At 44.4% G+C, this 26,773-nt stretch overlaps 3 protein-coding genes across 6 annotated transcripts in view; 1 reads left to right on the forward strand and 2 right to left on the reverse strand.

Annotated features, from left to right (window-relative positions):
• Positions 1-1,094, forward strand: part of vps13a (vacuolar protein sorting 13 homolog A) — a 40,441-nt gene extending 39,347 nt beyond the window's left edge. For all 3 annotated transcript variants that reach the window (XM_084468415.1, XM_084468417.1, XM_084468416.1), the window contains one exon: positions 63-1,094. In XM_084468415.1, coding sequence (XP_084324541.1) covers positions 63-113 — 51 coding nt within the window. In that variant the 3' untranslated portion in view covers positions 114-1,094. The remainder of the gene's footprint in view (positions 1-62) is intronic.
• Positions 1,095-1,883: 789 nt separating this feature from the next.
• On the reverse strand, positions 1,884-10,223 carry LOC311342773 (guanine nucleotide-binding protein subunit alpha-14-like; the record flags this gene model as incomplete). Its single annotated transcript, XM_084467595.1, has 7 exons — positions 1,884-2,074; positions 2,561-2,714; positions 3,152-3,281; positions 3,682-3,810; positions 4,115-4,269; positions 5,747-5,931; positions 10,103-10,223. 7 exons carry the CDS (start codon positions 10,221-10,223, stop codon positions 1,884-1,886), a joined length of 1,065 nt encoding a protein of 354 aa, XP_084323721.1.
• Positions 10,224-11,690: 1,467 nt separating this feature from the next.
• LOC311342772 (guanine nucleotide-binding protein G(q) subunit alpha) lies at positions 11,691-26,644 on the reverse strand. 2 transcript variants are annotated; one of them, XM_084467593.1, is made up of 8 exons: positions 26,074-26,644; positions 25,586-25,722; positions 21,736-21,920; positions 17,411-17,565; positions 16,846-16,974; positions 16,140-16,269; positions 14,748-14,901; positions 11,691-13,824 (listed from the first exon to the last, which is right to left on the reverse strand). In XM_084467593.1, exons 2-8 carry the CDS (start codon positions 25,719-25,721, stop codon positions 13,634-13,636), a joined length of 1,080 nt encoding a protein of 359 aa, XP_084323719.1. In that variant the 5' UTR covers position 25,722; positions 26,074-26,644; the 3' UTR covers positions 11,691-13,633. The 2 variants fall into 2 exon arrangements, with proteins under 2 accessions (XP_084323719.1, XP_084323720.1); XM_084467594.1 differs by lacking the exon at positions 26,074-26,644 and having other exon boundaries at positions 25,586-26,059.
• Positions 26,645-26,773: the final 129 nt, after the last annotated feature.

Raw genomic sequence — 26,773 nt, forward strand, 5'->3', positions numbered from 1 at the left:
AATCAGGACGCGTGAAATTCATGGTACTTCCTCGGTTTGATGTTCTGCGCGTTTGCTTGCAGTGGGTTCTCACCAAGTTGGAGGACGCGATGGAAGGTTTCCCCAAATACTGACCGATCCACACCAGCTGACCTCCAGCCACACAGGAAGGAAATAAATCATCATTAAGTGCAACACACACACATACACACACACACACACGCCCACACACCTATAGATTTATATATATATATATGTGTGTGTGTCAGTGCCTTTGTTCCTTGCAGCATGCTACAATTTACTTAAATCAGTAACTTGCGGTATGGCCCGGTTTGTAACACTGTTGAGAATGAGTGAGTCTGTGTATAGATGCATGATACAGCAGTCCTCATTAATCATAGGTGTCTATTATACAAAAAAACTCTAAAATACATTAGTGTTGTCTTTGTGATCATGTGCTACTGCTACACCTGAACAGTGTGTTTACCATTAAGACCACCATCATTGGCTGGTTCAAGTAACACACATTTATTTGATTGTTTATTGGAAAAGTTGCACCAACAAAATGTTTCAAAAATGTTTAGCGATTGATGAATGGGTTTTTAGATAAGTGAACTTGAGCACAGGCTTGTGATTTAGGTTTAACGCTCTATGTTAGTAGATCTTGCACACATTATCGTAAGGGAGACATGTCTTGCAAAACAAAGCACTCATTGCCAAACATCGCTGCGCTGTGTGTGTTTACAGATGCATGTTATTTTTTTATATATTTTATCAACTGTGTATATTTATCTAGGATAATGCAATGTATGTACAAATCCAACAGAATTGCTTATTCTAATATTGTGATTTTTATGTTTTATACCACAATTCTAAAATTCTTTAAAGAGGACTTGTAACACAATATTCCAAAAAACGAATGCAATTATCTTCCTTGGCTGCTATACGCACTGGCTTGTTTTAATAATTTGGTTCGGTCTTTTGGTGTTAGTGTCACTAATCAAAGTCTAAATATGTCTTTATTGTCATTCAACTTTAAGGGAAACAAATGCATAACTGTAGAATATATTATTGATTGAAGAATTTTGTCATTTGAAAATAATAAATGGGTTTAAAGTAAATACTCTGCCATCCTTCTTTGGCGGTTCATGCATGTTTGTTTATCTGTTTACACCTTGAAAAGAGAAAACACAGACTGCAGCATTTCATTACAACTACTATGTTTATTAAAAACTATCATGACTATAACCAAGTTATTTTTAAGAGGAGCAACAGGAAAGTGTACAAACCCTCCCAAATAAAAGTAACTATCCTTAAGAGGCGTCAGAGTAGTCGTAGCTAAACTTGGCTAAGAAGGACAGAATCAAATGGAGGTGTGTTTCGAATAAACCAGGCACTTGGAAGAAAACAGAGTAACTCGTGACAGAGCAAAGTATTTCAGAGTTACATTTTTATAAATAATTTTTATACATTATTTGTAGATATAAATTTGACATGTTTTATGCATATTATAAAATCCAGCGCAGTGCATTCAGCTACTTCAAAACCATCTTCACTATCTGCTTGAACCTTCCTACGATAGGCCTTCATTTGAATTATAACTTAAATAGATACAGTATTTAGTCCACACAGACCGACTATTAATAAGTTAATTATTCCATACGGTAGATCTCTACAAGGATTATTCATATTTCGTTCTGATTCTAAAAACAAAAAGAAAATGCATTACTTCTATAAAAAAAAAATGCAGTCTTGAAAAATGCAGTATCAACAAGAATTGAGATTGCGTATTATAACGAAAAGACTATCCCATCCTCCGACAACAACAATCTGAGTGTGACTCTTTGACTTGTCATCTCCTGTCATTTCTGTCTGGCCCTGACCCCGCCTCCTCTGAGCGATCCTCACACCAGGTTGAACTCCTTCAGGTTGTGTCTGAGGATGGTGTCTTTGACCACCACGAACACGAAGCGGATGTTCTCCGTGTCGGTGGCACAGGTGAAGTGGGAGTACACCGTCTTCTCCCTGTCGGGGTTCTCATCCATGTACATCTTCAGGATGAACTCCTGGGCCGCCTGCAGGTCTTGCTGAGGTCCTGCAGTTCAGGGAAGGTTGTTATATTCTTAATGTGTTCGTTATCTCTCTATCTGTATGGGTGAGATGCGTCTACAAGCCTCTCGTTTTTAGTCACTATTGAAGTCACTGTTGAAGCAAATGTTAGCTTTTTTTGGTGTTGGAATCTGATAGACATTAGTGCTTGAATTTACCTAAATAAATTCTCAGAATTAATTATAAAAACAATAATTTTTCATTCCAACATGTGGCACTATCGGGTTGATTTCTACAAATCTTCCGGCAGACAACATTGCGTATAATCGTCCCACTTTAAAAAAAACAAATGTTACCAACATTGCATTCAGTGATGCAAAAGCATCCACCAGGATCTGATATTGTCTCCCCACACGCTATGACCTCAAGCTTTACTTAGGAGGAAGGACTGCCAAGCCGAGATTTCCATAAGAAAGGTCCTGCGTCATTACTTTTCTCCAACACACACGCACACACACACACCCAGACCCACCTGTGAACTCGGGGAAGTAGGTAGCGACATGAGAGTACCGGATCTTCTCAGTGAGGATGTCGGTCTTGTTGAGGAAGAGGATGACGGAGGATTTCTGGAACCAGGGGTAGGTGATGATGGTCTTGAACAAGGCCTTGCTCTCCTCCATGCGGTTCTGAGGAGGGGGGGCAGAGAGAAGAGTTGGAGGCAAAACATCTGGTCTGGTGCATAACGTGATTTCACTGACCCTCACACTGCTGGTTTGGACCGAACGTATCAGTTTGTATAGAAGTCAGCCATGTATAGAAGTTGTATAGTCAGCCATGCCTCGTTGTCAAAATGAAAATCGATTCCACTCATAAGTTCTTATTTGTCTTTTGGTGGTTACACTAACACACAACAAGGTTACGGGCCAACATGTCGATCTGCCACTGCCTGTACTGTCTCCCAAACCTGTCCCATTGACCGCTCGTCTAGTTGGATGATTGGAACGTTTTCGCTCTAACACAAATGTTGTTCAGGGGCGGGTGATGGCGTCAGAATCACACAGTGTGTGTCGTGCCCTTGAGCTAAGCTAAGTTGGCCTTAGCGAATGAGGAAGCAAACACGTACCTCGTTGTCGCACTCTGCCAGGACCTGGTCGTACTCGCTGAGCGCCACCAGGAAGATGATGGAGGTGACGTTCTCAAAGCAGTGGATCCACTTCCTCCGCTCCGACCTCTGACCTCCCACGTCCACCATCCTAAAGAGACGGGAGCCATACTCAACCGTGGGCCAGATCCTCACAGATATTCTTGTTAATTATTAATTAATCAATTAGAAATAGTGTTGGGTTTTTTCCTCAGTCGTTTTCAGTCTCCAAGCCTTATGTCTATAGGCATGTCTATGGTAGTGTCTAGGCGTATGTTTATGGATGTTAATCTGGGCATGTCTAAAGGCTTGTCGAGGGGTGTTTTTTATGGGCTTGTCTGGACAAGGAGTATGTCTATGGTTGCGTTCATGTCTTGGCTGTTCATGTCTTAATTGTTTGTCTATGAGCATATCTAAGAGTTTGTCACCGGTCGTGTCTTAAGAGTCAGTCTGCGGTCGTGTCTGGACAAGGGTTAAGTCTATGGGCGTGTCTAGGGGCCACTGTATCCCACCTGAAGATGACATTGTCCATGTCAAAAGGGTATTCTATGATACCAGTTGTGGGCACTCTCACTCTGACGATATCCTGCAGGTCTGGTATATATGAGGGCTCTACAATGCGGTCCAGCTCATCAAGATAACTATAAAACATGGGAATAATAAGAGACATCGGAAAAATTATTAGTGATTTCAATCATGATAAAAAAAACAAAAAGTATGATTCATAGTTCAGAGAGGGCATATATGGTAACATACAAAAACTTGCTGTTTTGATTGATTATAACAGGGACAGGGAAGCACACCTACTCAAATAAACGGTCAGCTATTAATATACTTTCCCCTAATATGTTCATTGCTGCCAATTTTGGCAGCAATGGCCAATTTAACTCATGGACAATGTAACTCAGTAACTCAGGGACTTCTCAGCGAATGCTCAGTGCTCACTATTTGGTGGAGTCAGAGAGCTGGTATTCTCTGCGCCGGTCATAGCACCCCTGCACCCCACCATCCTTCCACAGGCTCTTGATGGCCACTGAGAGAGTCTGGTCGAAATCCTCCACCTTGTCCACCTCCACCTCCAGCACAGAGTTGGCGTAGGCCTGCAGATACACACAAACGCAGAAACACACTAACAACTCCAGCAGCGTTTCACAACCTCGGGGGACCCCCCCACTTGGGCGCGTGGTCGGATATGCATATGAGATTGCAGGTGATTGCTGTAGGAATTCAATGCTTTATTTTAATTTTTAAAAAGTCCAGTATATTAAAACTAAGTAAGTGATGAATGTGCAGGTTGTTGAAGGATTTTCACACCCCAAAAAACGGTCACATGCCCAAAAGGTGGGCAGCCCCACCCCCATCTGCCGGCAATTGGAAATCGCCCTGCACATGGGGATGGAAAGGAACATGTTTAATCCTCCTGTTTCCTATCCGTTTGGCACCAATCACCAAGCTGGCTTTTTTCACCTGGCGCGCTTTTGGCTGGTTAAACACGATGATGACAGAGAAACGTCGCAAGCAGCCGAAGCCACCAAAGCGGAGCAACCGCTACCCGTTGATGCAGCTGTCGCTGCTGTTTTAAATGATTTCAGGGGCAAGTTTTCTTTGAAAGCTGAGCAGAAACTTGCTCTGGAGCAATTCCTCCAAAGAAAGGATGCATTTGCTTTACTGCCGACTGGTTTTGGTAAAAGTTTAATCTACCAGCTAGCCCCGCTGGTGGCCATTTGCTTGCAGCCATTTGAACTATGCCCGCCTCTTGTGCAGGAGAAAATGACGGCACCCTTACCAGACCAACGTGCAATCTACGATTGGACTTGGTCTGGCAATAGCCAGGCTACAAAAGGTCTGGGAACCGCTGCACTATGGTAGATAATTTGCCCACCCCCCCCCGTATTATCCTCCAACCATGTTCCTGGTGGTTTGTCAGTTACTTGGCTGCAACCAGGAAGTCAAGCATGCAAAATAAGTAATGAACGGAAAATATGAGGTTACACACAGTATATTAAATGATGAACATTTGATGCCAACACCCAGTTCAAGATAGGGCAACACCATGTAGAGCAGACAAAATAAAGACCACTTTTGACCAAGCTATATGTAGTCTGTCAAAAATGACCCAAAAGTCACCAATGGGGTGACATCTGGTGATCTTTACAACGTGAAGATGATGATGTTGTGGTATGAATAAACTCGTATGCAAACCTGCTCAACTGGTCATCATAGATAGCAGGAAACACATCCTCTTTGGGAGAGGAGCGTGTGATGACTCTGGCCCCCACTGTGGGCCACGCCAGTATCATAGATACCCATAAGGGGATTCAGCATTCAAGTTGGCCTTAAAGGTGACATATTATACCATAAGCCGTTTTGGAAATCTGCCTAGATGTGTGCTGGCTAGATCAGCCTGCCAGCCTACCCAGTGGACTGTAGCAAACGTTGCTCATCTAGCCGTCATACATCTAGATCGACACTCCCACAGAAGTGGCAGATATTCAAACGGCTTGTCGTGGCTAATCACTGGTATCCCCACTGGTGGTATAATATGTCAAAAGCCTCTCATGTTTGTTTCCGTTGTACCTGGCTGTCCCCCTCGGTGAAGGCTATGGCGAGCGGCTCCATGGCACGGACCATGGCTTGCATGGAGGTGAAGATGTTCTGGAAGACCAGTTTAGCGTAGCTCCTCTTGTCGTCCTCAGAGAAGCCCCCTCCGTGGATGATCCTCATCTGCTTGATGAAGGTGCTCTTGCCGCTCTCTCCCGTGCCTGAGATAGGGGAGGGCGTACCGGGCCAGGAAGTGAGCCATGAATTATAGATGAGATATATGTCTGGATGTCTGCTTTTACTAAAAGTTTCCTCCTGGAAGTGCTAGCAATGAATGTTGGAAAAGAAGCAAGGTAGCTAACTCTTTTCTCTTGTCTATTTCAACTCTAAAAAAAAACGTGGAAAAATAACTTAAGGGTCCATGGTTGGAAAGAAGTGCATTGGGGCAGAAGAACAACAACGTACAGGTATTGAGTGAGGTTCCATGAATTACTCAGTGGGCACATTGGAGTATATACAAGGTTTCCAACATACGTGCAGCTTACTTGAACATTTATTTACCTTTACATTTATTGAGAGCTCCCTGTTACTATATTCACAGGTTAGGATAGAATAGAAGAAATAAATGCTCTTTAGTCTTTATCAGCCCAACCTCTACCTGTTTATTGACCTCTACCCTTACCAACCATCCTGACTGTGCCTGTGTTTGTGTGTGTGTGTGTGTGTGTGTGTGTGTGTGTGTGTGTGTGTGTGTGTGTCTACCCATGTGTGTTACCACAAATAGTTGCTGTAATGGAAAACATTAAGGATGAAGGATGAATTGACAATAAAAGAACAGAGTGTGCATACAAACTCACACACGTGCACGCTCACGCACACGCACAGTATTCATCAACCATTTCCTTTTTTAACATTTTCAACGTTAAATGACCCAACTGAAGCTGTCAACTAAGCCATTTGTTAAACAAATGTGTTTGTTTTCAGTGGTGTGTTTTTGAGAAACAAGCAGTGTTTAAGTGTGCAGTGTATATCAGTGTGTGTGTGTGTGTGTGTGTGTGTGTGTGTGTGTGTATTTTTTATATTGAGCATGTTTATGTTGTGAGAACATATGTGTGTGAAAATTGCTTGTCAAAATAAAATGTAATAGTGTTAGCGAGCTACATCTGGTTGTTAGCATCTCATTTAGCGTCTCCTTGTGTGTTTTGCATGGCGTCGCACTTCTGGCGTCGAGCTCAGCTCCTAGCGAGTGATACCCATACAGGGTGAGCCGATTTGAATGCACCTTGTTTACAAGTCAAGTTTTCTTGCGAGGAGAGAGAGGAGTTTTGGGTAAAGATAAGCCTCTAAACACAGCGCAATGGATGCAAATCTGCCCATAGCGAGGTCACCACAGTCTCCTTGAAGAAGGTTCATTGGCCCACTGTTAATGGATAAGGGAGGGCATGAGCCAATCAGAGCACGTATTTCATTAATGAAGGCTATAGGTAAAATGTAAAATGAAGTAAAATGTGGCATAGAACCCCTATGTTCTCTGTCTATGTTCACCGTAGTGGCGAAAATAAGTTAAGAACAGTAAACTAATTTATAACGGGGAAATTCGTAAGAAATCGGACTGCCTTCACTTCATTTCATGACATCAGACTCTCTTTAACTACTTCTACTTCTTAATCTTCTCATCTTTCACAATACCTCTGTGTTTTTGCAGCTGTAAGTCTACCTCACACAAAATGGCCCCCGTAGCTGTGGAGCTAGGAAAGAGGCTCTGTGTCTGTATGCATGTCCACCCCAGTTCTCTCGCAGTATAGTCACTGTGTGTGTGGTTGGGTGTGTCACTTTAATTAGCCCCCCTCACACACACACACACACACACACACACACACACACACACACACACACACACACACACACACACACACACACACACACACACACACACACACACACAGATAAGCAAGGGATGTATGAGTAATTGCATGTGGTAAAAATGACTCTCATGACTAGCATTGAAGTCAGTAATACGATTGGTATTTCTGATATCTTGTCTCACCATACTGTATATACTGCAGACAGTATAGCTTAGCCCGTAGTATGCTTTTCTTCTGCTCTTGTCCCCTTAAACATTAGTGTCGGTGAAATGTGCATTTATGACGCCGATTTAGACTTTCGAGTCCAACTAAATTAATAAAAACATGTTGATTTTTCCCATGATACCTTCATGATAGAATGTTATCGGATTCAGCCACGGTGTTTGCTCCATGCTTTCAGCCTCTCTATCACTGGGGGGCCTGTTGCGTGAATATCAGCATATACTTCAAGTGTCTCCTCTCCTCGTCCATGTTCCTTCCCTTGTGTTTTTTTTAATGTAACTTTGGGATTTGAGCATTGTACTACCTTTTGAATCAACTCTTTGTTTTTGTGTATGATTTGTAAACCAATGCCCAGGAGTACATATAGAACACACATTGTTCAGAAATCTAGTAAGATCATTCAAATCTAATTCAAATGAATGGTCCAGGTCTAAGGGTCACAGCAGGGGAGCGGACAAGTAGAAAGCCACTAAGAATAGTCAGGCTTTCGTATACACACACACACACACACACACACACACACACACACACACACACACACACACACACACACACACACACACACACACACAGTCTCTCCCTCCTTGGGGACTCAGTTCACACTGTAACCCACCTAATGAAACCCTCAGAGGCCGAAGTTCACATACACCTCCCTGCCCCCACACACACCTAGCTGCCCAGTAGTCACTTTACCTGCCCGGTACACACACCTGTACGGCACACACAGCTAGATGCTGGATGATTGCTGAGTAAAAGAGCTACCTGGTCACAGGGAATCATAGTTGAACACTTGAACGCTTTTCCCCCGAAAGGAAGCAATGACAACGGAAACAGTACAAGTATTCAATCTAGATTGTTCCAGTAATCATCCTTTGAACAAAGTTTAATAAATAAAAAAGCATAGAAATTAATAAATAAATATGATGTCAATAAAACTAATCTAATCCGATTAGTTTACTTATAATACACAAACTAAGCAGATTAGATCAGATCAGAACAGATCATATTAAATCAGATCCTGTTTGATTAGGTAATCCAAAAAATACCATACTGTACAAGACACCAGAACCAGAACCAAAAATCATGCTACATCAAACGCGAGCTATCCCTCTACCAATACACAATAATCAATCACATCAATCATCAATCATGTGATCATCTATTTCTCCCCTTACTGGCTGCCCCGTCCAAGGTGGAGGAGTGTCATGGAGGGGTGAGAGGAGGACAGTGTTAAGTCTGCGAGTTTAGAATAAGCCATTTCGAGGAGGACCAGGGATGCAAAGCTGATTTATAGCCTGCTGAAAGCTACATTTGCATGCGTTTGCATGCAATGTGGCCGCAGCAGCTAGTTATGGCTGTCACACAGACCACCAAACAGGTAGGTATGGCTTAGCGGCCTGTGTGTGTGTGTGTGTGTGTGTGTGTGTGTGTGTGTGTGTGTGTGTGTGTGTGTGTGTGTGTGTGTGTGTGTGTGTGTGTGTGTGTGTGTATCCATGTTGACGCCTATGATGATGGTGAATGTTTGAACAGGTGCCACGATGCTTACCACCTCCCAACAGCATATATATTATAAATAACAATGGAGACCATTATCTATCATAACATCCATAATTTATTAAAGGATTGGAAGGCCTAGCCTTTATCCTGGTTATGGGGGTTGTCATAGCTTCTGTTATATAAAAAAAGAAAAAGAAAAGAAGTAAAGGCATGCACTATAGGAGCACTTTAACGCAGTGAGCAGTCAAATTAAAAAAAGTGACTTTACTCTTAATGTTTTCTATTGTGTATACGATGTGTTGATTCCTCTGGTAAAGTGGGGAAAGTGATATGCAGTACACTCCTGACTTAATCGATATTTGCTTTCCAAGTATCTTTCCACTACGCTGTCGTGTGTTGTGTGTGCACGCCTGTTAAAGTTGGAGCGAGGACCGAATGCAGACACGACGCCTGGATGCCAGCAGAGCCGCAGTAGGCGCTGCGCCACATCCGGAGATATGCAGAAAATAACTCCTGCGTAAAAGGAAATGTAATGTCTTACGCGATATGAAACGGAACGCTGTGGGTTAAACGGACCATAAACTGCGTTTTATTCCATTATCATATCATGTCAAAACAACATTGACTATAAAGAAAACCCTGTTGTTGTGTATGGCATAGACCTAGAACTCTTGATCTTTCCTTGTCACTCTTTACTAGGGATCATATACTGTTCATACGTATTCAAAGATATACAATAGGCAATTTGGTTGGGACAGGGCATGTGGCACTTGCCGGTAACACAGGTGTGGTCAGCATGGATGCTCACCTAACAGCAGCAGTTTCAGTTCCCTGCGGGAATCCTTCTTGTCTCTCCGCAGCTGTCTCTCAATCTCCTCATTGATTCTTTTTTTCGCTTTATCCTCATTCGATGAACAACAACAGGCCATATTTGAACTATGAACGTCTCTGTCCGACGACCCGTCACCGTCGTCCTCCCGTGCGCCTTAAAAGTGTGGAGATTTGATGATGGACCCAATCGCGCCTCCTCTGCGCTCCCCTCGTTCCACACACACAAACACACACTCACACACACACCCTTGTCTCAGTCGAAGTGCGCCTTGCGCATCTTTAGGTCTGCTTGGCGTTACTTCCAGTGTTTGAAGAAAAAAACGGATTGAAGATCCATTTGCTTCACCCTATAATCCTTCTGGAAACCTTTGCGCAAAAGAGGGAGAAATGCGCTGTGGCCGGTGGAGAGGTTTGAATGCAGAACGCATCTTGCTGTCGAGAACTGGTCCGTCCTGAACTTTATCAATTTCTTCCTAGAAGGGCGGTGCCAAATGGGAAAACACAAACGAGGAAGTTTACAAGCAGTGGCACTGTGGGGATTCATGAAAGGATGTCGTCCCACCTCACTGACAGAGGCTTAAATACTAAACATTCCGAAAGTGCACCCTTTATCTGGCCTCGGGTATTTTTTTTGAAAGATAGGCCTAATGCATGCTATTCAATTAATTGAATGGGGTGCAGGCAGTGTGCAAAAAAATGACTTCTGTAATATTATCCTATTGGAATGCGATTTCAACGCATTATTAGACCTCCCAGAATTAGACTTGCCACGGCAAAGCATTTCAGCAGTTTGAATATGTTCACGCCTTCATGACACGTGTGGCACATTCATTCATATTATGTCTCAGAGTTGAGTGAGAAAATACTTATTGATAGCTGTGTAGACCTATTTAATTAAGAGTTGTACTTACTTATAAAAGAAAGAAAACAATTAATTGTAAGTATTTAAAGTGTTTCCTCCAGTGATGGAAGTACATAAGTTCAGTATATAAGTGAATAATATATAATATATAATAATGTATAATGTAATATATAATGTTTTCATATTGGTTTGGTTTCGAGAAGTGATTGTAGGCTCATACCAATTGTTGTACGATGTTGGATTAGAATAGTTGTCTTTATAGTTTTTAAAAGTGAACATTGTTGTTGGGAAAGCACACCAACCAAACACAAAATGTACATTCTCCTCTTAAAAAAAGGAAACCAAAGAAGGATGTAAATAACATTTTTTTCTTCCAAAAAGAATCTATCAGCCTTAAGACATACAACACAATCACATAGATACATATTTCCAATACTGCACATTCAGTCTGCCAAAAAGTCATTATTAAGCCAACAAAGATGCTGCCATATATGTGTGTGTATATATATATATATATATATATATATATATATATATATATATATATGTATATACATACATACATACATACATATATATAATATATATATATATATATATACATACATACATACATACATACATACATACATATATATATATATATATATATATATAGAGAGAGAGAGAGAGAGAGAGAGAGAGAGAGAGAGAGAGAGAGAGAGAGAGAGAGAGAGAGAGAGAGAGAGAGAGAGAGAGATAGAGAGGGAGAGAGAGAGAGTTGTATGTACATTGATTATAGCATTCATAATTGCACTATGCCTCAATGAAATATCAATAACAGGCTTACATTTTAGGGAATAGTTACAAAAAATCGATATACTCAAAATCACTTGGGTGTGTGCCTGTCAGAGCGTCATAGCCATCAGTGCCAAACTGGAACGAGAAGGGCTCACTTTGGTACAAATGTTAACACTTTGCCCTTTTCTTAACATGTAGCTATCACCCAATGTACTATTCACTGCTAGTGAACTAGACCCGTCACACAGCTGGGCTGCCATGAGACAATTAGAAAGACACAGCTGGAATGTGACTGGGTGCCATATACAGTGGACCCTCGCTCTGTGTGGGTCTGGCTATTGGCTGTAGAGTTGATGAATCCAGGCAGTGTGTGTGTGTGTGTGTGTGTGTGTGTGTGTGTGTGTGTGTGTGTGTGTGTGTGTGTGTGTGTGGGGGAGGGGTTAATACATTGTTGACTGCTGTGAATACTTAAAAAAAAAAGCATCAGTTGGCCGTTGAGTCAGTGGGTCAGTTCGCTCACGATTAATTAGCCCTGCTTATTATCTTCAATACTTTCTAATCTTCTTATCTTAACTACAATAGTAAACAGCGCAAAATCGGACTCTGCTGCTTGAGTTGTATGGCATTGGCAAATCAACATATTGCCATAATAATAAAAAGCATTAATGTGGCACAGTTTGAACAAAATAATCTAAATATTTTCTCATTATTAATGGTCACTTTTTTAACGCCCCTAAAATGAAGACGAAAAAAAAACATGGATCGCTGCTCACAAGGTGTACGCAAAACATGTCTTCCGTGCTCTGGCGGGGAAAGCCCATGAAAATCACGGCGACCCTAAACCCTGAATGAACGACATGTTCCTTTTTCCACACGTTGAGCTGTACGACCAAGCCATCGCTGACGTAACAGTCGGCCCCAAACCGCGGCTTCAGTTCCAACGCGAACACAAGAGCCTTCGTCTGAGCGATAGCAAATCATAATCCTTTTCTGCACGCAGAAAAACGTTTTTCTTTTTTTTTTTTTTCACTTGCGGTACCCAAAGTTAATACAATGAAATAATAAAGATTAACTTAAATCAATATCAATCCAACAGCAAAAAAAAAAAAAAAAGTTAATAATTTAAAAATCACAGTTTATACCTATAATATCAAGATACCAGTCAATTCCGGTCCTGCGTCGGAACGCGCTCCGGTATCGTATCTCTTTTCTTCTGTTAGGCGGTTGAAGGAGCACCGCTTCGGAATGCATTACTGAGTAACAGGGCGGACGGTCGGCAGGAATGAGGAGCAGAATCGGAGCAGACGTCTTATTTTGTAAAAGAGACAAAGAAGGCAGGAAAAGGAAAGGAGCACCGTGCGTTCAAGCTGTGAGGCATCGGTCCTACTGACTCTCCAGCAGGCAGTCCACCCGACTGCCCCCCCCCCCCCACACACACACACGACATACATGAATATAGTGTGCTGTACAATAATTACTGTCTAAACTTCCCCAGCCTCTCCCCCCCCGCCCCCCCCCCGTCCCCCCCCCCCCCACCACCACCGCCACTCCTTAGCATTTAGCATCAACACCTTAAATAGTTACATTACATTGGCTTCGCTAACCTTCTCCTCTAGGGGTCAAGCGGGGGCGGGACAACAAATGGCGAATAAATTAGAATCACGGGAACCATGGGACGTTTTTTTCTTCTCAATTCCGAAAAAAAAATCCTCTTTTCTGAGACGTCCGATCGTAATCCACCCCCACGGTCCAGTCAGTGTGTGTGTCGTGGGGGGGGGGGGGGGGTGTGTCTTCCCCCCCCCCCGATGCACTTGTTCTCGTCTCTGCGCGTCGTCCTGGTCGTCATTCGTCCTCCCTGCCAGAGGCTCACACCAGGTTGTACTCCTTGAGGTTGAGCTGCAGGATGGTGTCCTTGACGGCGGCGAACACAAAGCGGATGTTCTCCGTGTCCGTGGCGCACGTGAAGTGGGAGTAGATGATCTTGTCGCTGTCGGGGTTCAGGTCCACGAACATCTTCAGGATGAACTCCCGCCCCGCCGGCGCGTCCCGCTGCGGACCTGTAGGGGGGGGGGGGGGCGGGGGGGGGGGAGGGAGGGAGAGGGGGAGACGATGACACGCGCTCAGATCAATGTTTCCAACAACAAAGGGCGGGCATGGCGTCCAACGTCACTATGGGTTTGACTCCCAGCCACAGGGCACTGGCTTCAACTCCCAGTCGAGGGCACTGGGTTTAACTACAGCTGGGTCTAACTACAGCTGGGTTTAACTACAGCTGGGTCTAACTACAGCTGGATTTAACTACAGCCAATAGGCACTGGGTCTAACTACAGCTGGATTTAACTACAGCTGGGTCTAACTACAGCTGGGTTTAACTACAGCTGGGTCTAACTACAGCTGGATTTAACTACAGCCAATAGGCACTGGGTCTAACTACAGCTGGGTTTAACTACAGCTGGGTCTAACTACAGCTGGATTTAACTACAGCCAATAGGCACTGGGTCTAACTACAGCTGGGTTTAACTACAGCTGGGTCTAACTACAGCTGGGTTTAACTACAGCTGGGTTTAACTACAGCTGGGTTTAACTAAAGCCCACTAAAGACTCCCAGTCGGTAGGGGCTGGGTACTTCCTGTTGAAAGGCACTTAAGCATAGACCCCCCTTAACCCATGCTCCTTCATGACATTTATCTCAAAATAACTCGCTAAATAACGCTGCTTTGGGGGAAATAGCATCTGCTCCATTTAACCCTTTGACACCATCCTAATCTTGCCAGTTCCCACTCTGTCTCTCTCAGCAAACTGGCGGAGGCCAGACTGATATTCACTGCGAAACGCAGTAGTACAACTTGACTGGACAGTGTCACGAGGCTACCGCTCAACCTGAGACGGCATTCGATGGAACCCAATGCCTTGGGATGATGAACAACAGGGAAACTCTGGGACTGGGGGGGGCGGGGGGTGTTCAGGACGCTGGGCGTACCGTCATACTCAGGGAAGTAGTCCACCAGGTGTGAGTACATGATCTTCTCCTCCAGCAGGTCCTTCTTGTTGAGGAAGAGGATGACCGAGGAGTTCTGGAACCAGGGGTACGTGATGATGGTCCTGAACAACGCCTTGCTCTCCTCCATGCGGTTCTGTGGCCAGAGGGGGAGGGAGAGAGAGAGAGGGGCGGGGAGAGAGAGAGAGAGTGCGAGAGAGAGAGAGAGGGAGAGAGAGAGAGAGAGAGAGAGAGAGAGAGAGAGAGAGAGAGAGAGAGAGGGAGTGAGAGAAAGAAAGTGAGAAATAAGGAGGGGAAAAAAGGAGGGAGAGAAGCGTGAGATGGAGGGGAGGGGGGAGAAGGGAGTAGGGAAGGGAGGGGGTAGTGAGTGGAAGGGAAATAGGGAGGTGCAGTGATTGAGAGAGTGAGAGAGAGAGGTGTCGAGGAGAGAGGGAGGGAGAAAGAGGGGAGAGAGAATAACGAAGGGGAGGGAGAGTACAATTCATTACCCTTTCTCACTGATTAGGTGAGTCTCAATAAACATTTTACCTCACCGGTGGGAAGGAGCAGAGGAGAGAGAGAGAGAGGTGGATAGCCAAAGAAAACAGGAGAGAGAGAACGGGAAAGGGGGGGAGAGGCAGCCGTGTCATCTTTAAAGGTTTAATAGCTCCCTGGTGCACCGTCTCGGTGTGTAATTAAAACCAAAGCAGGCACAATTATAACTAAGCAGACCCCCTCAGCGCTGCATGTCCACATGCACACAGCTCTGACACAGACCAACAGACAGCTTCTCCCGGGCCTGCGGTCCCATTGCCATTTTAACATTCGGACTCCTTCCTTTTTTTCCGTTATTTAAGATTTGAAGATTTGTTATGTTTCTGTCTTTATTTCGCAGTCCACCTGCGTGAGCGTTTGTGTCCTAAGGACAAGCAAGGAGCTGTGGTCGGTGGAGGAACCTAGTCAAAGCAGAGGGAGTGTGATTTACATGTGCTTTCCAAGCAAAAGGGAAGAGAGACGCTCTCGAGAGTGAAAGAGGGGAAGCGTCTTATTATCTGTGTCTTCATTTTCCTGTACGTTCCAGAAGAGTGATCAGTTCTGCTGTCAAGAGTGAGGAAACCACCAAACGTTTGAATGTCAATATGCAGTCTCTGTGTGTGTGTGTGTGTGTGTGTGTGTGTGTGTGTGTGTGTGTGTGTGTGTGTGTGTGTGTGTGTGTGTATTGAGTTCAAAACAGGGCCTCCTCCTTGTTGTGTTAGTATTTGTATTGGATCTTTGGTGTGTGTGTGTGTGTGTGTGTGTGTGCTAGAGTCTGTGAGTGTGACTGTGTGTGTGTGTGTGTGTGTGTGTGTGTGTGTGTGTGTGTGTGTGTGTTTGTGTGTATAACATGAAACACACCTCGTTGTCCGACTCCACCAGGACCTGGTCGTACTCGCTGAGCGCCACCAGGAACATGATGGAGGTGACGTTCTCAAAGCAGTGGATCCACTTCCTCCTCTCTGACCTCTGACCTCCCACATCCACCATCCTGAAACATGAATGCCGGTTTAATATGAAAACGTAACAATGTCTTTTTGAAATGTTAACTTTATACCAAACAAAATCCTAACCCTATTTTAAAATCATCCCACAACCTCTGTCTGGGTGGCAACAACATTCAAAACTACATCGCAGCTCAAATTATCACATGAAATCATATTAGCACCATCTGCTGGTGCTGGACAGAATTCCAACACAAGGTTCACTGTCTGAGCATATCAGACAGTGTAACAGAAAGCCACTAGAAGAAGAATAAGAATACATTAAAAAAATTATTGAGTTAAAAACATAATAATTCAATCTGTTAAAGTTAGAAACTCACGTGAAAAATCCCCCCAAAAAAACTTGTTTGTGTTTGCTTGTTTGTGAGAAAAAGTACCTTATTCCAAGAAAATAAGACAAACTAGTGCAAGTGTTGACTTTGACATAGAGACATAGCCATGCTAAAGCTCATAAATGCCGATGACCACAATTCTGTTTATGTAATGGGCAATGACTAAATGCAAAGTGAATGTTTTTGTTTCATGGCGCTGGCGGTGCAGGTGTTGGGGGCCTCGGCGAGTACCTGAATATGACGCTCTGGAGGTCGAAGGGGTACTCGATGATCCCTGTGGTGGGTACCCGGACCCTCAGCACGTCCTGCTGGGTGGGAAGGTAACATGGCTGGGCAATGCGGTCCAACGCGTTCATGTAGCTGCACACACACACACACACACACACACACACACACACATAAACACACACACGCACGCACGTACACACACACACACACACACACACACACACACAAACACAAATATTAAGAGCTAAAAAATTATTCAAACAAAACACACCAACCAACAACTTCCCTAAACATGTGTACTTGTGTATGCAAACATGTATAACATGAATAATCAAGTATTATAACTAATTTTGAATCATTTTCTTTCAAAATCGAACTTTGTTTATACATTTGTTTAACAAGGGTAACATCAACTCCATAATAATACATACATTTTTGGAAAAATACATTTGTTTGAAATAACAATAAAAAAGTATCTAAATCACAGAGATACGTTTGAGAGGTAGATAGAAAAGAAAATACGGGTCGGATGCTTCAATAGAATAAAGCTGAACGGATTTTGACGTACTATTTAGTTGAGTCAGACAGCTGGTATTCCCGCCTTCTGTCGTAGCACTCCAGGGTGCCAGGGTCATTCCACAAGCTCTTGATGGCATCCACGTAGGGGTTCTCCAAGGAAAACACCTTCTCCACGTCCACCTCCTTCACAATGCTGGCGTGGGACTGTGCAAGGACACCAGGACAAGCAGACAGACAGATGTGTTAGAGAGTTTACAAGAAAAGAATGTCAAGGAAAAAATTAAAAAAAACAAAAAAACAACCTGAACGGCTTAAATGGTACAAACCAATTTAATTATCCCCAAAGGTAAAACAAATTAAAAAAATGAACCGACCTAATTAATAGGCGGATGGCTCTATCAGTACGTTCACACTATTTTCAGATATTGTATTTCAGACAAACCTTCAGGCAAGGATGAACCTAATATCTATAGCTCAAATCCTGGCGGGCCTATTTGGGTTATTGTTCCGAAAATAACAAAAATGTATTTGGCGTCCCAGATCTTCTTTGAGAGTGGCCCCAGGTAATAATACAGAGCGCTGAAGATAGACTCGCTCTGTCAGTCGCAGCAGCTGGTCTGTCACGCAGCCTCTTACTTTAAGAAGCGCAAGAAAAGACAAAATATTTAACAAATCGCTGGTGGGATCGAGGTTAATGAAAATCGGCCGAAAGAATGCTATGTATAGATATAGATGAGTTAGATAGATATAGATACAGCCTACAACGATTCTATATATATCAAAGCAGTTAATACATTGTAATGTATGGGCAGAAAGGGAAGTAAAAGTAGGAGGCTTTGTTACGTGTCCTACTTCTCTAAATACGTCACACATTTTTTAAGTTTAATCTCCAAAATGTTTTATTTTTAAGTATATTGTTTCGATTTGACATTTCAGTTTCACAATGAGCCAATCTCCTTCCATGGAAGGAGTTTGTTGAAAATGGATCTGGAAATCCAACATAACAGTGTGCTCTAGGATGTTTTTTCAAGACATAATAATATCCCATGGATGTAACACTACAATGACACATAGTCCATCTGCTACAAATGTTCGAAACACAAACGGCTTGTCAGATATCTACAGCTTATTTCCTGCCACCTATAATGGATTCCAACCAAACCCAAGTGGGGTTCAGAAGCCACGGTGGAACTTGGCCATGGAACAGTCGTATGGTGGCCACCAAAGGTGAGCCATGCCTGGGCAGATGGCGTCTTTACCTCCCTGTTAAGTTTGACTCTCTGTGCAAAGCCTGTCGAGAGGACAGCTCATGCTGCCTTGCTTGTCCTACCCTCAGAGCCACCCAGTAGAAACCGGCCCTGATAAACCTCTCTGAAAAGTTAGTGATGGTGTGTGTGTGTGTGTGTGTGTCTGAGGAACATGTGTGCATGGGCCTCATAAAGGGGTCAAGGAAGTATAAGTGACTAATTCACTTTTCCACCAACAGTACCAGCTCAACTCGCCAAGACTTAGTGCGGCACGACTTGGTTTGGTTCCAGGCATGTCGTCTTTCCATCTAAGAATGTACCTCTTCAACATGAGCAGGTTGTAGAAAAGAACCTCTTCAATGTGGTCAGGTCGTCATTAGGGTTTAATCCCCGGGAGACGGGATTCCCGGGAAATCTGATCAAGACTATTTCCTATTGTCCGCAGAATTTGACACTGTGAACCACCAGATCCTCCTTGCCACTCTCGCTGAACTTGGCATTGCTGAATCGGCCCTATCCTGGTTCAGATCTTACCTGTCGAATCGCACCTATCAGGTCACATGGAATGGCTCCTTGTCCAAACCTTGCACACATGACACTGGTGTCCCTCAAGGCTCTGTACTGGGGCCCCTTATGTTCTCCCTCTATACCAGATCTCTAGGCTCTGTAATTACATCGCACGTTTTTCATATCACTGCTATGCCGACGACACTCAGCTATTCCTCTCTTTCCCCTCCTCTGACAAAGCCCTGATTGCAACGCGCATATTTGAATGTCTGGCAGACATCAGCACTTGGACAACTGCCCATCACCTGAGGCTTAACCTCAACAAGACTGAGCTCCTCCTAATACCGGGGAGAGATGCCCATACTTGGACTTACTGGTCACTGTCGAGAACATCACTGTATCTCCGTCTCCAACTGCCAGAAACCTTGGGGTGGTACTAGACAACCAGTTATGTTGCACCACCAACATCACCGATCCTGCAGATTTGCACTCCGCTGGATACGGCCCTTCCTCACAAGGGAAGCAGGTCAGCTTCTAGTCCAAGCTCTGGTCATCTCCCGCCTGAACTACTGCAACTCACTCCTAGCTGGACTCCCGGTCTCTGCTATTAAACCTTTGCAGCGTATCCAGAACGCGGCAGCGCGCCTCTTGTTCAACCTACCTAAATTCTCTCATGTGACTCCCCTCTTCCGCCACCTCCACTGGCTCCCTGTAGTAGCCCACATCAGATTCAAGATGATGGTACTGGCATACAAGGCGGTCGATGGAACTGCCCCTGCCTATCTCCAAGCCTTGGTCAAACCACACACCCCAGCTCGATCCCTCCGCTCAACTACCTCAGCTGGACGTCTGGTCGATCAGCTAAATCACAACTCTTCTCTATCTTGGGACCACAGTGTGGAACAAGCTCCCTGCTGATGTCAGGAACGCAGAGTCGCTCACCAGCTTCCGCAAACGACTCAAAACCCACCTGTTCAGAGTTCACCTAGACTCTACATAGCCATTCAGTCCCTTATTTGTCTGTTGCACTATTGCTTGTTGTACGTCCTGGCACTTAATGAACGCACTTAATGCAGGTTGTATTCATTCATTGTACTTAATTGTGTAGCATGTACTTAATTGTGTTGTGCATGCATGTTGTGTAGCATGTACTTAATTGTGTAGCATCTGCAGTAGCTAGCTATCACTGCTGTATACAGGGAATGGGGTTAGCCTGGCGACTAACTTGCACTTGGTTCTATGAACATCTTTACTGTACCAACGGCAATATATTGTTTCACTTCTTATGACAAATGTACTTATTGTAAGTCGCTTTGGATAAAAGCGTCTGCTAAATGCCCTAAATGTAAATGTAAATGGAAATTTCCTGATTCCCGGGAAAGGTTATGACGGGAAACGGGAAATAAAATAAAATTTAAAAACGCAATGGGTGCGCGTCTATTGTTGTCATACGGTAACGTTGATGGAGGAGCAACTTGAGCCCCGGGAAAGGAACAACACACAAGGCGAAATGCCGATCCGTGTCCCCCTCGGGAGCAGGTCCGTGGACTCCAGCCACGCCGGACACACACAACCACGCCGGACACACACAACCACGCCGGACATACACAACCACGCGCAGCCTAACTCTAGCCCCGGGAAAGGAGCGACACACAGGGCGAAATGCTGATCCGTGTCCCCCTCAGGAGCAGGTCCGTGGACTCCAGCCACGCCGGACACAACTTAACTTTGAGTGATTATTCCTGTTTGCAGCCACTTACACTCTGCTGGCCAATCAGTGGCACAGCAGCCTATTTAAGTCACACAAAAGTACCAGCTCAGCTCGCTTGGAACCTCGACGGAGGTGCTACTAAAAAAAGTACCAGGGACCAGGTTCCAGGTACTTTTTTTGGCGATGGAAACGTAAAAAAAGGTGGGCCAAGTCGAGGCGAGTCGAGGCGAGTCGAGGCGAGTTGAGCTGGTACTGTCGGTGGAAAAGGTGCATAAAGAAAAATTGTCAAGTGCAGTCGAGGAGACCAGAGTGGATTTGGCAACAAGAGATTGCCTAAGTCCTTTGCACACACATTGTACTGCTCTTCACACACACACACACACACACGCACGCACGCACACACACACACACACACACACACACACACACACACACACACACACACACACACACACACACACACATACACACACACACACACACACACACACACACACACACACACACACACACACATGGAAATACACGGCGTCTGTGAAAGGGAAGGGATGGGCTGGGGTGTGTGTGTGTGTGTGTGTGTGTGTGTGTATGTGTGGGGGGAGGGGGGGGGGGGTTGATGGCACAGGAAGCACGGAAAACGACAGGAAACGATTACTGGCTGGTTGCTACGAATGCGATAAGACAGGGCTCTGGGGAAACAGGCCGGTCGCTCCGAGGCCCTGCTTAGCGCCCGCTTAAGGTCAGAAACACACTTCCCAAAGCCATTCAGATCCCACCGCGCCGGTGTGTGTGTGTGTGTGTGTGTGTGAGGCTGTGTGTGTGTGTGTGTGTGTGTGTGTGTGTGTGTGTGTGTTGGTGTGTGTGTGTGTGTGTGTGTGTGTGTGTGTGGCCTCTTCCCGTGGCGTTTACCTTGTTGTGTTCGTATTTGTAGGGGATCTTCAGGGACTCCATGGCACGGATCATGGACTGCATGGAGGTGAAGATGTTCTGGAAGACCAGCTTGGTGAAGCTCCTCTTGTCGTCCTCGGAGTAGCCCGTGCCGTGGATGATCCTCATCTGCTTGATGAAGGTGCTCTTGCCACTCTCCCCCGTGCCTGCAAACACACACCACCGGACCGGGTGGGGAAGGGAGAGAGAGCGAGGGAGGGAAGGAGGGAGGGGACGAGAGGGTGAGGAGGTCAACCAAAGTGGAGACATGGTTCATTTTATTCATCACTAGAGGGAGAAGGGGGAGTCTTTATAGGGTGAGTAGTATCAAGAGAGGATCTTTGCCTCTTTGTTTTTCCGGGGAAGTCGTTCGAATCATCGGTTTGTCTGGTTTCATCTGCATCTTCGGCGAGCTCGGTCTGTGCCCCATGAATAAATAGTTGAGAAAATAAATCTGGATTGTGCTCTGATAAGTACCTACTAACGTGTCTGTGTGCGTCGTGTTTTAGAATCATTCCACTGTGGTCATGACTGTCAATCAGAATGGGAAAGTGAAAGCAGAAGGTTCAACCAAAAAAGTTATAGTACTTATCAGAGGTAACTTATTGAACTTTCTAAAGACGGAATAGGGAAAGGTCAATTGTTACGTGGATACAATTTAATATTATCTACATCTTTGATTGCTTCAAGAGATGATGTGGAAGCCATATCCCTGGCAATGGAGGGCCGTTTTCTAATGGATAACTTCCCCAAAAAATACAGTTTGACCTTTTAAGAAGGCATGTGCAGCACTATGAGCCTCTCCCTTGTCTGGTAGTTGCTCAAGGCCCTGACTGCAGTAACACCGTTACTCCATGCTCTTATTTCCCTCCAGTGTACTAAGCTGACATTTTCTGTCTGGTGCTTTTGTTGATGGTTTCATCTGAGGCTCATTCCAATACTCAACCCAGTAAAAGTTAATATTTTACCACAGAAAAGGTGACCACAAGCCGCCGGGAGCTACTCAGGCCTGGTTCTTGTAAAGCCAAGCCAGGGTTTCCCATAAAGAAGGCAGAACAAAGAAAGTATGTTTTATGGGAACCTTTGAAACGTTGATTCAATCGCTTGAACTGCTTTGATTTGTTTGCACATAAGCTAGAGAGAAAAACAAATAAGCGAAAGAGAAAAGTAAACAAAAGGAGGAGGGGCAGGGGGGGGGGAAACACAAAGACATTCTGAGTCTGTTTCTCAATATGCGACGTGCGACATGTTGACGCACGTCAACACGCACACACACGTCTGTGTGTGTGTATATTTACTTGCGAGTGTGTGTACTATGTGTGTGTGTCTCAAGTTCTCAACACACACAGCTCTAAGGTAGCTGTCAACTCCCAGTGAATCAAAGGTGTGTGTGTGGGTGTGTGTGTGTTGGAAAGTTTAACATAGGCTGACAGGTAATATATTTCTATCTTTGAGCCTGTCCTCTAAGCACACTGACATCACTTCCTTCAAACTCGGCTAACGTTGGTGTGGTGTGTGGAGTGGATGCTGCACAGTGTCATGTGAGCTGCGCTGCCAGCCTGTCAAATTGTTAATTTAACACATGAAAGAAACAAGCCTTCCATTTATTCATTTTCAACCCCTCCTACTCAGAGAATGAATGAGACTGCCAAACTATTAAATAAGAACGACGGAAGGATACAAAACTTTGTATCCTTTTTACCCACGACTTCATGTCTTTGCTTCGGCAAAAAATTGAGATGATATTGAAGCGGCATTGGTTTATGCTTGCATGTAATTCCCACACAATGTGCGAGCCGTCAAACCATGACTAATTGGCGATTCGTTGGAAAGCTGGGCATTGAGAGGAAAGAGAAAATGTTGGCTAGTGGGAATTAAGATGGAAGTTTAACGCAACTGACATAACGTGATTAGCTTTTTAAAACACTGCATGTTTAGTATCACTTGTGGCATACAGGAGGTCCACCAGTGCACAAAGAGGATGTGAAAACCCGCTGCTCATATGCTTAGTAGCCTGAACGGAGTCACATGGAAAGAGCACCACTTTGGAGTTTGAAATAAAAAATGGTTGCAGAGTGCTGTATCACTTTATACAGACAACCGACATGATGTGCCAGAGCAGTGGCACCTATTATCTTTTTTTCTGTGATTCTTAATTTGCCCATTGCGATACATAAATGATTCCAAGAATGCAGAGTGCTGTAACAGCACAATTGGAGCCACAACGTTTTAAAGAAAGTAGAGAGTATCCTGCATTTCATGCTTAGTCTGAACGACATCTAGTGAATCACAAGGCCCTACTCTATATAACCATAAGGAAATGTTAAATACAACATTACATCATGTGTACAGCATGTTTTTGGGGTTGTTTAGTTGACATTCTATTTCTAAGATGTTCAACATATAGGTTTTTTGTTTGTTTTTATGCTACTTGGTAGCCATATTAGCACTGAAAATGTGCACCAAAGCTCAGTCTAAATGGCTAAATGAGTAGAAAGTATTGCAAGGCTTAGAGAAGAACATAAAATGGTCTGCCAGTAGGCTATATTGAATTACCCATCATCAATATGAATTAAATAGGGATTACGTCTGCTCTCTGTGTGTCTCTTGCGGGTCAGTGTGCAGTGTTTGATCTAAGAACACAGCCACACATCCCATTTGGTTTGAGTCACTGAAACAACATCCATATGCGTCAAGTGTTAGTGCCCCAGGTATCACATCAAGTTGACGCCTTCATCGATTCCTTCTTTAATATTGAACTTGCAAGGCTGGCTGTAGTACATAGGCCTACACACATTCTGAACTTCAATGACAGGCAAGGAAGAGGTCATTGCTTTGGTGAGTTTGTCCTCTTAAACCCTACTACGGTTAAGATAAGTAGACTGAATGGGGTCTTGTGCTGACGATGAATGGAGTGACTGAAGTTCCATCATGGGTGCAGTAATCTATTATATCTTTTTCTCTAAATACCTTATGGGAAGGGAACATAAAAAATATGTCTTCAACGTGGATCTTTGACATAATTCTCTCAGTTGAGAACTAAAGGGTGTTTGTATATATATATATATATATATATATATATATATATACATATACATGGTACAGTGACTTTAACCAAAAACGTGAATAGGCCTCATTATTCCTATTTTTAAGGAACAATTATTTACATGTTATACTGCATGAATTCATTTCCATACTCATAAACGTAATTCTCCCTGATTCTAGCATTTCCAAAGGAACCTCCAATTACCTCATAAATGGGACAACCTATACGAGGCCATCGTGTAGGTAACAATATGACACATTGTGTGTATAATTACAGCTACTCAGGTATGTCTGCTATGCCGCCCTGCAGGCAATATAATAACCACACGGGCCGTGTGCTCCAATATTATTACTGCCAATAAAAGCCGATAGACTTTGGCCTAGTCCTTATCATATGACGCCAAATAAACCAATAGAAACATGTCACTTAGTGCTAATACAGGTACGACAGTGGGCCTGGGAACATAGAGGTGTCAGCAATGTCTTGACAGCCAATGTTCCCTAGACATGCTGCTTCAGTTATTTAAATCAGGTGGTAGGAGCGTGCAGGCGACCAGGCAACACACAGCAGTATGTTCCGGCCAGGCAATCTCTGCAAGCGACTCCAAACCTCTTCATAACTTCCCCCCAGCATGCCACCCCCCAGAACACATCCACTGTGAGGGGATAACATATCGTGGGGTTTGTTTGTTTGTATGCATGTATGGCTGAGCTCTCCCCCCCCCCCCCCCCCCCCCCCCCCAACCCAGCACACTCCATCTCTGCACACTGAACACCAAATGCTTACCGAGAAGCAACAGTTTGAGTTCCCGGCGAGCGTCCCTCTTATCGCGGCGGAGCTGCCTCTCGATCTCGTCGTTGATCCGTCGCGCTTCTTTCGCCTCTTCGCTGAGGCAACACGCCATGATGGATTCCAGGGTCATTCTGATCACCAAACACGGGGGTTTAAACGCTTTTCGTCTGTCCACCTATTTCATCAAGATGTTAAGATTGTCCAGAAAACAAAAAGAGGCCCGGGAATAGGCACAGGGACGCCCTCATGCAGGCCTACTTGTGGTGAAATACGCGTGGACGCCCTTATAATGGACTGGGGGCGGTGTGTGTGTGTGTGTGTGTGTGTGTGTGTGTGTGTGTGTGTGTGTGTGTGTGTGTGTGTGTGCGTGTGCGTGTGCGTGTGCGTGTGCGTGTGCGTGTGTGTGTGTGTGTGTGTGTGGGGTGGGGGGGTAAATGTATGTTTCAGAAATGATTCCCCCCCCACCCCCCGCTTCTACTTGCCTTCTCTGACAGTTTAAACAGTGTCCGGAGCACTTTGGTGTGAATCTCTGTGCAGTCTTAAATGGATGTGATCTTCTTTCCCTTCTCAGTGTGATCAACAGATCCTTTTTTAAGACATGTCCTGAAGCATTCTCTCCTCCGTGCTGATCAGTCGCCCTTTCTTGCTTTGTATTTTTGCACTGACACTATCCTTTTCTATATCAACGGTACAGTCCGCAAGAATGGTGAACGTATAAATAGAACAGGAATAAAGGTGTCCGTTTTATTTCCGATGGCTCGTCTCCCGGGCGTGGTAAAGCAGAATATGGCGGACTACTTTCACTCCGATCCGCTAGGCTGGGATACAGTACAGTTATCTCCTTCTGTCTCCACTGGAAACCAATGAATCCACACATGCAGCATGTCACCGAGGTACAAAATGGAAGTGAAAAGCTCACAGATCAAGTATTTCAAATGTAAACATCCAGAGCTCGGTGTGGCTGGATGACACGGAGGAATGACTCTCTCTGTGCTGTGTTTTTCCAGCCAGTCTTCTCCTTTTCCTCAGTTCCTTTCATGTGTTTTTATTACAGAGACCTTCCACTCCTCCGCTGGCAGTGTGTGACGTCGACCTCCTATCGACCGGGGGGAGTGTCGCGTCAAACCAACCCTACACACACACACACACACACACACACACACACACACACACACACACACA

Source organism: Micromesistius poutassou, assembly GCF_964030765.1.
Source record: "Micromesistius poutassou genome assembly, chromosome: 5".
Classification (NCBI taxonomy): domain Eukaryota; kingdom Metazoa; phylum Chordata; class Actinopteri; order Gadiformes; family Gadidae; genus Micromesistius; species Micromesistius poutassou.

Coding starts and splice junctions, on each gene's coding strand:
- LOC311342772 (XM_084467593.1), bottom strand. CDS start 25,721: ATGACCCTGGAATCCATCATGGCGTGTTGCCTCAGCGAAGAGGCGAAA. Junction 16,270..16,845: donor CTCCAGAGCGTCATATTCAG/GTACTCGCCGAG, acceptor TTCATGTTTCAG/GATGGTGGATGTGGGAGGTC. Junction 13,825..14,747: donor CTACTTCCCTGAGTATGACG/GTACGCCCAGCG, acceptor CCCCCCCTACAG/GTCCGCAGCGGGACGCGCCG.